The following is a 9,190-nucleotide window of genomic DNA, read 5'->3' as shown; positions in this document are numbered from 1 at the left end:
AAGTGAAGTGCTAGAAACATGTGGGAGAAATTTCTATACAAAGTGTCAAGTGCAAACCCCTGGTGCCTAGAAGTCTAGAAGTGTATTTACTTAGGTACAATAGAAAAGACAGAATTCAGCAGTGGTTCACAGTGGGCTACAGTGCTACAGGTTGAATGTTAGCCACTAAAGGACAAATCCAAGCATACCTGTATCCCACACAAGGGAAAGACACACTTGAGCTTCCTAACCTGCTCATTTCTGCAGTTTGCTTTAATATCTCCTCCCTCATTGCCAACTTAATTTTTGCCCTCCTTTGAAGGGGACCCCTTTAAAGATCTTCAAAATTCTGGATTACTTGGAAAAAAATATTTTAAAAAATCACTCAATATTTTAAAGAACACAGAGCTGGAAAAATAGAGTTTATAACTCATCTCTTCCAAACAGCGTTGGACCTAGAAAACATGAGGAAGTATCAGATCAAGTACAGTACCATTTACTGTTTAGTGTTAAAACAATTCAGTTGAGGAGACCATAATTCTTCAATCAACTGCAGGTCAGTTTTGGTGCATAAAATACTAATGAACTGAAAAATGTATTTCCACCCTTTCCACGTGTTCTCAGTTTCCCCTGACTTAAGTAGTCAGGGATTTATTATGCAGTACTCGCAGGAAGTACTGGAATTTCAGGCAGACTTAGTCATTCCCAAGGAGTATCCTTTTGGCTCACTGAAGACTTTTAAGTACCTTAGCTTACATTCATTCTGGAGGCAGCCACCATAGTTCCATTTACCGTAGACACTATTTTTAGTGGGGCTGTTACCATCTTGAAATTGCAGTTTAAAGTTAACCAGTAATAATAAACAAATAAATAAATAAATAAATAAATAAAGGAGTACTTTTCAGTGTTTCCAGTGGAAGAGCTGAGAAAAAAAAAATCTGTAAGAAACCATTGCTGCAATTTTATTTTAACAAAAGGGCAGATTTATTCATGTTTACAAACAAGTTTCAAAAACAAAAAGAACATGTATGCTACCCACTAACAACCTTTCAAAATGCCAACAGCCCTCATGCTGCATGAAGGATTCTATAGATTAGAAAAAAATCACAGTTCCACTCACAGTTCACCAAGACAGCACTAAACTAACATGTTTAGACAAAAACAAAGGACTAAGATTCTGATGTATTTTGATTTAATCCATTTTGCCCGAGATAACAGAAATATTTCAAGCAAGTTCCATCACATATTGATGTCCTGCATTAAACAATCCTACTAAGTTCTGAACAAAAGTTATTCAGTAAGTTTCTCAAAATTTTAAAAATTAAACAGTTGTTTCAAAACCATTAAGTAGTAAATGTATTTAAGAAACTAATTAGGACAGAGGCCATAACTTCATTAGAACACCACTGCTCATGTTTTTACAAAGCATTAGTGTTATCTATTTGGCTATTAGTATTAGCAATTTATCTACAATATTTAACAAGGTAAATTGCAGGCAAAATTTAGTACAGTTTCAATAGAAACACCCTTTTCCTGAAAATACAGCAGTATTTGAAGGACTAGTTTTTTTGTGGTTTTTTTTTCTCTGCATCATTTATAAGGAAGCTTCCCATCTATGAACAGGAACAAAAAAAGTATCTACAAACCTTGTAAACAGATCTGTATCATTTATAAACATAAATAATCCAAATTATTAACAGCCAACAGCAGAAATTAAAGTATCAATTCAATGATCCAGGGCCTCCTTGCCCTTCCCAGCCTTACCCTCAGAAAAGGATCATGATAAACTAAAGCTCTGCTAACACACTGTTCAGGACCATTCTTAAGTACAACAGATGATCCACAGGTCACTTATGCCGAGTTACTGTTTATCTGTCAGAGTTCATTATTACTCCCACCCCCAGAAAAGCACCCTCCAGTCTGGCAGAAAGCTTTTTTTTAAAAAAATAAATCTACATTCGTACAAGTGTGTCTTCTGTTGAAGTCCGAGACAAGAGTATCATCTTGTCCATCATAATGTGTGAAGAGACCCAGTTTCAATTTCTTTACAATGCAGCTAGTGTGTTAACATTCAGCTTACAATCAGAGTGATGTTTCCAAACTATGTAGTGGGCTCCCTGGGGATGAAGAGGTAGCAGACTTGTTCTTGTCTGTTGTAAGGTGAATTCCACTGTCAACCGCATTGTTATTTTTATTGGGAGAGGGTGGGGGAGTGGAGTTGCGTTTTGTTGGAGCGTCATCTTCAGCATCAGTATCATCAATAAGGGGAATATGAGGCTCAGAGTCTTCTATTCTAAACTCAGGATGCGTCATAAAATTGTGGATTGAACTTCGTGTCTCAGGTTTCTCTAGCCCCTCATACAAGGAGCTACGAAATGCATTCACCACTCGGATCTGTAAACAAAGACAAAAGGTTGTTAAAATGCTGCAGATTTACTGGCAGTGGCATGGTTCTTATGAGTTTGAATCCACAAACAGTTAGACATGAGTGAATCACATTTGTATGTGATGCGGTGGAACTTGCAATAAACTGTAAAAAATGAAGAGCACTTCAGGAGAGCACTGCCAGTCTACATACACAGTAGGAATAAAAATTGTAAATGTACTGCAAAAAGCTGAAGGGCCTAAAAATTCAGACATGGCACTAGAATTGTTCAATTATTTAACATGGGCTAAGCATTCTTCAGAAGTGAGGCCAACAATTATTTACTTATTAACAAATTAAAGAAATCTCAGTGTTTTATTGAATACTTGGGGGAAGTGGGAGGGGTGGGAAGGAGGGGAGAGGCTGAAAATAAGTTAGAAGATAGAAGGGTTACTAATTCTCATGCTAGGATGTCAACTGACTATGAAAAAGCCAAGCAAGTGTAAGCCAATGTCACAATGACCGGACATTTACAAAGAGTCATGCAAAAAAGGATACCCCCTGTAACAGCTGTAAATATTCGAGTATATACCCATGTACCACACTACAGAAAGTTCCTTACTGAATAGTGCTTTGGAAACCTAAGACCAGAACTAAGAAATTGAATACTGCACTGTAGAATTAAATAGCCATGACAGGTTGTAACTTTGAAGAGACTATTCAAGTAGCACAAAGAATGAGAAAAACAGGTGATCAGCCTTTGCTTGAATTTTCGATTTACATTGAATTAATGGACAAAATTCGCAGGCTGAGTATTACGTTAATCCTTTCATTGATTAACTAACATTTTTCAAATCAGAAAGCTAAGTTTACAGGACAAATAAACCAACATTTCAGAGCAAAATCAGACAAAAATAAGCAGGGCTCCATTTTGCAAATTGTGCATGTCCAGGCTGACCTGAATTTAAGCTTTCCAAATTGTAATCAGTATGATGAAACCACCCGCCCACACCCTATTCCTCCTCCCACATTTCCCTAACCAACTGCAGGAATTCAGGACTGATTCCTGTACTGATAAAACAAAAAAGGTTAGGCAGAAGTCAGTGCCCCCTCTGTCCAACACCTCCATCAAGATCGTTTCCCCCTTCTGTTAGCTCCTTATTCAATTCTTAACATCTCTTCTCTGAGTCTCCAAAGCACAGCTTCAATCCTGAAGCTCCTCTGTTGTACAGCAGCAGAGCAACTCTGTAGCAATCAATTCCATTTAAAAGGTATTTTTAAGCACACCAAAGATTACTTGTTTTAAGCTGAGAAATACTTCATGACTAGTGCTTCCATAGAGTTCCTTGATAGTAAAAACAGAGTGACTTCCAGGTGAAGGAATGAAGCTGGAAGGTCAAGCAGATCAAGAACACAGACTTGAAAACAGCTAGGATACACCAGACAACCTTGCTGTAAATACAGAGAGGGATTCCCCAAAAGCAATGTAGTATCAAGTTTGTTACCACAGAATCACTGCACATGGTAAAGTCCTGGGTCCCAACAGTGTTCTTTGACCTCTAGAAATTGCGTTCTTCCCCAACCCTTACCTCCTTAGAGCACTTGCACAAACAATTTTACTCAAAAGCCGTCCTGTCCCCATTTTAACACTACAGGTACACAGCTGAGCCCCATTAATCAGAGAAACCGTGGCAGGGGGCCACACATGCAAGGGGGAGAATGCAACTACTGATACAGGAAGGACACAGAATAAGTGTGAATGTGTCTGAGAAGCAAAAAATTATAGCAGCAGCTAGTACTTTACTGTTCGTCACATGAAAAAATTGAGCACACTTAAGGAGTTGGTATGTTACACGAGCTTTAAACAAGTTCAGCAAACTGCATGAACTGTCTTGGCACTTACCAAGAAAATCAGCAGTGACAATGCCAGACCGCAAGCTTGCAATGCCTTTGTTTGGCACACTGCATCCCAGTGTACCACTCATTTATGTGGCAAAATGAAATATGACTGCCTCATGGGACTGCTTTTTCATTGCTTACAGATGGTAGAACTTAATCAGTAATAGAGAACAATTTTTGGCTTAACAGGACAGCTGGAATTATCGCAAGAACGGAAGCATACCCATAAAAAAGGCTTGATTCCCATGCAGAATGCATACTAAACAAGTGGTCTAGACACTCCTATGAACCCAGGACCCTCCAAAGAGTCCAACCATGAAGGCAGAAATCAGACTATCAGCATTTTAATTTATACTTAAAAAGGGAACATCTAGCATTTTTTAAGGTTTTATTTTCAACTACTCAAGATAATTAGACAAGAGAGATAACCATAAATGCATTGCATAAGCAAGGAGCAAACAAGACGATTTATGTGTAATTTCTACTGTCATCAGGCCTTCCTCATATTAGTACCAGAATAGCAAGGAATGCAGTAAGCACTCCAAATCCTCCTAGCCAGATGGCTGCTTAAGAGTTGCAACCTCACTTCTTAGGAACAGCTGAACTATTTTCCAACAAACAGCTCTGAAAGTGAGACACAATGAAACAACACATCTGCTTTCCATTAATGAGTATTAGTTATCAAAAGTTGTTCTCCTGGAGGGTGCAGCAGAAGGCTGTATTGCTTAGTGAAGACCAAAAACTAGTTCTCTGCTATTGTAGCTCTGTATCTGCATTGGTCATTTGATGCAATGAGATGCTACAGTGCCCATTAGATTCTGCTCAAATGGCAGACTGGCATGAAGTTCCTCTCTAGAGAATTCTGAATGTCTAATTAATGTTCTTGAGTGTAGTTAGGGATACAGGTTACTAATTAGCATTTTAACTAGGAGATGCAATCCTGTGCATCCTTACTGTGAAATCTACTTTTCGTTTCGTGTTCTTGAGGCACATGAAGTTGTGAGCTGAGCTTCTCAGTACTACTGCAAGGTAGGGAAATACCTGTCTCGCCAATGGAGAACAAGTTCAGAGAGAAATACTTGCTCACACAGAAATTCTGGCCAAGCCAATAAAAAATAAATACAAAAAGAGATGAGAATAATTCATTTAAGACAGCTCCTGAAATTAAGGGTCTTCATCCATCTGGTAATCTGAAAGTTTAAAAATCAGGGGGAGAAAGAAGCCCTCTCAAAGTGATTTTATAAAAGCAACTATTTAACCGGTCTCTAGGAAGTTAGAGAAGGAAGTTAAACATGTAATATATAAATAAGATGGAAAACTCTTCCAACAATAGGTATTAGCTATTAATATTCAAATACAACTGTTATGAATCTTCAGACTCCAGAGTTTAAGCCTATGTACATCAGAAATTACATCTCTAGCCTCTATAGAGAGGAAGGCTGAAACTGAAATGCCACTTAGAGCACAATATAAAGAGGGCAAAATTAAGGTGAGACATTCTTTCACTGATGGCTTACGAACTGCTGCCAGAAGAACCTAGAGGAAAAAACCCTTCGGATTTGAAGGAAAGTTTCACCGTTCAATGCTTAAACCTTTTTTTGTTCCTTTTACATTAGCTAATTAAGCGTTTCTTCTGGCTTGTAGGCATTTTAGAAGCCTGGTGTCGCCATCTGAATCCTGATGTTGAGAAAGTTGTGTTATTCAGTAAAAAAGGTCCAGGAAAGGCAGAGATTCAGAAGTTCCTCACAGGCTACAAAGAAAATGCATTTAATTCTCCATGTTCTAACTACATTCATACTTTTAACATATCATTTGCTTTTCCATCAGCTTATCATTTTTGCTGCAGTGCAAGACATCTATTTTTGTCGACCTGGGTCTACGATTATACAGTTAATTCCCTTATTCAATGTCAGTCAACCTAAAAGGCATATACTCGAAAATTTACAACAGTTTTCCCGTTTTATCTTAAATATCCCTCTACACGAATGGATGAAGGCACAGAATGTGCAGGCTCACAGCTTTCACATTAAAGTCTTTTGTTGAAACTGTTCCACCTGTTCTCAGCCCTCTAAGAAAAAAAAGTCTTGAGGACTCCACTTTGTGGAAGAGCTCTCTAAGAGCCTGAACGATGATTTTAAGTACTAAGGAGAAAATGAGAAACGTTAGGTACGTGAATTAGGAAATGTTAATTTCATGCACTTTAGGAACACACACTCACACCCCACAGTAGTAGAAGCAGTAGTAGAGGAAAACACTACATGTGTAGGGGTAGAAATATTTGTTACATCATGGTGCTGGCTGGCGATGGAGGGTTGCCGCCTTAGAGCCCCCTGAATGGTACTTCCACTCTGGAAAGCATTCACTACATCCATCTGCAAGGAATCAGAGATTGTGACAGCTTGCTCAGCAAGAGAGAAAGAGAGAGAGAACAAGAGAAAGGACCATCCCATCTATAACACACAAAAAGTAAAGAAAAAAGGCACTTTTTTTTTTTTAATAGAGCAGATACACAGGCAAGAGTTGCACTCAGAGCTGAAGAAAACAGGACCCTGTGGGATTCCATATCCATCCATTCCCCCTCCTTCTGACATTCTCAGTCACATCACTTAGAACTGCCACCTTAGTCAAAGGACTGGAGATGGAGATGAGATTTCCCTCCTAACACCCACTGCATCCTACCTTTTCCAAGACCATACCTGAGTTTGTATCCTGTTCAGGCCCCTAAACCACAAGATCTGACCACGACGTAATTCCCTCTCAGCATGATCAATCTCCTCTACATCTTCTGCTAGTTCTTCTTCAGGAATCTCTTCCTTTTGTGTTCCATGACCAGCTTCTTTAAGGAATTTCAGACGGCTGGTTGGAATTGTTGAAATCAACTAACGATGAATAAAAAATATTAATCAGGATTATTCCTTTTATTAAAAAAAAAAAAGTAATACCAGATTTAAGGTTTAACATAATATCCACCATACAAATAGCAAAGTTGAAAAAACAAATTATGTAAATAGGATCAGTGCATCAATGTAGAGCAATCACTCCAGCTGAACAGCTGTAATCTGTGAATATCCTTACCACCCCAACTGAGGTGTGAAATTAAAACTTGGACTACAAACCTAGAAAACAAAATATCTTTGCTAGGAACAATGAATTCTACTTCAACATTATTTGACTATGCCAGAAAGGAGCAGTACTGAAGGTACAAGAGGTATTAATTTTGTAGATTGTGCTTGTATCTAGAGCTTTCAGAGCACGATGTGTTACCTCATGTGAAAACTAAAAAATTTAAAGTAGCCACAGTTAATTCAGAAATACAGTACTGACATGCATTCTTTTGTGACCTAGAAGGTATCAATCCATTTGCAAGGTGAGTTTCCAAAACCTTAATCCCAGACTGTTAATTTGCTACTTGGTGTACACTAGTTCATCTGTCATAAAACAAACAAAAGCTACAAATGGCTGTTCCAGCTTTCCTTTTCATCCCCACCTTCAGGGCTATTCTGGTGAGCTATGTAGTTAAAGGGGGTCATCTTTTGGTATGTCCCATCTAGCAGATCCAGATCAGTTCCAAGACTGCTTTTCTTGATCACCACAAGCCTAAAAGACCATTTCAGCAGCTGCAGAGGAAAAAGACTGCTCCAAAAGCAAGATAAACACCCCTTTATGCTGAAATCGCTACTATGAACGCTCCCAGATCACACTTCAGTTTCTACTATTCTCAGAAAGTCTAAAGCTCTTTGACTTTAATGAGATACTAGAGCAGCATGAACTGCAGCAGGGAAGCTTTGCCCTTGCAAGACACTTCAGGTCAAAGGTATTTCAAGCCATCTCAATTCTCTTCTAGGCTAGTCTTAAACCTCAGAGTGACTCTATTTGATTTTTTTTTTAATAATTAATTTTAACAGAGAACCTTATTTAAAAGTTTCTACGCACTTTTACAATATGCATATTACAACTAAAATTCATCCGATCTATTTTATCCTGAAACCTGAAGTGTCCTTTACAAAATGGAAGGAAAGAAACTGTAATGGAAAAGTCTTCATGTGGTATGAAAAGTTTAGACAACTATGTCATTAAATAATGGAAAACTCTGTAGCTCTAAAGTTTCATGTAAATAAGCTTGCTGCTTACAAGCACTGTTGTGCATGCAATAGTAATGAAACCCTAAGGGCAAAAAAAAAGTGCAAGAGTTTAATAGGTAGGAAAACTTTCCAATTATTTTATAATTATGCAAATGAAGATTAAAGATAAAGTTATATTGTGTTTTGCTGCATTTCTTGCTACTCCAGGAAGTTTTTAAACCAAGAAAATACTACCAAGTTTAACAGTTCTGATTCTTCAAGAAAACCATTCAACACAAAGTTGAAATATATTTAACATGAACATGTTCATTGCATCTGAAATTCTTACATAACTTCTTCTAGTAATTATCTGGCTAGAGATATTTCATATTTAAAAGGTAACTTCAGCTGCTTCTAGGTAAAAGTTACTATGTAAACTAGCCATAGCATCCAGTTACAAAATTTAACTAATTGACCAAGTGAGAATAAGAAATATCCAACTAAGGACTTTCTAGCTATCAAACTAGACCATTTTCATCAGTATCTACTGTTGATCTCCATATATTCAATACAGTCAACTTGAAAGATCTGAATCCTAATGACAGTGTATTTGTATCTTCAATGTAAAATATTCTAATATGAGTAGATATTTGGCATTTTGAAAATGCTAGTTTACCTGGCCCCAGAGTAGTGTTCCCATGCCCAGGAAAATGGACCACAGCCACTGTTCAATTGAGAGTTCTGAGCAACTGAAAGGCTTCCCACCAAACTGCACAATAACTATCTGTGAAGAGTAACATCATTAAACAATATGTATCAGTGACCTGTTTCTAGAAAATCCCCTAATGCTTTAGGATCACTACAGACAACTCTGCATTAGAACACA

At 37.7% G+C, this 9,190-nt stretch overlaps 1 protein-coding gene across 12 annotated transcripts in view; it reads right to left on the bottom strand.

The window, feature by feature from the left end:
* Positions 1 to 918: 918 nt before the first annotated feature.
* Positions 919 to 9,190, bottom strand: part of ATP2B1 (ATPase plasma membrane Ca2+ transporting 1) — a 62,652-nt gene continuing 54,380 nt past the window's right edge. For 6 of the 12 annotated variants that reach the window (XM_051615041.1, XM_051615055.1, XM_051615034.1 and 3 more), the window contains 4 exons: positions 8,981 to 9,088; positions 6,940 to 7,122; positions 6,529 to 6,615; positions 919 to 2,373 (listed from right to left, as the gene is read on the bottom strand). In XM_051615041.1, the coding sequence (XP_051471001.1) occupies positions 2,062 to 2,373; positions 6,529 to 6,615; positions 6,940 to 7,122; positions 8,981 to 9,088 (690 nt within the window). In that variant the 3' untranslated portion in view covers positions 919 to 2,061. Of the gene's footprint in view, positions 2,374 to 6,461; positions 6,616 to 6,939; positions 7,123 to 8,980; positions 9,089 to 9,190 lie in introns of all 12 variants that reach the window. The other 6 variants (XM_051615070.1, XM_051615078.1, XM_051615108.1 and 3 more) reach the window with 5 other exon arrangements.

This window comes from Apus apus, chromosome 1 (assembly GCF_020740795.1).
Source record: "Apus apus isolate bApuApu2 chromosome 1, bApuApu2.pri.cur, whole genome shotgun sequence".
NCBI lineage: Eukaryota > Metazoa > Chordata > Aves > Apodiformes > Apodidae > Apus > Apus apus.
This window is presented reverse-complemented; position numbering and strand designations above follow the sequence as displayed.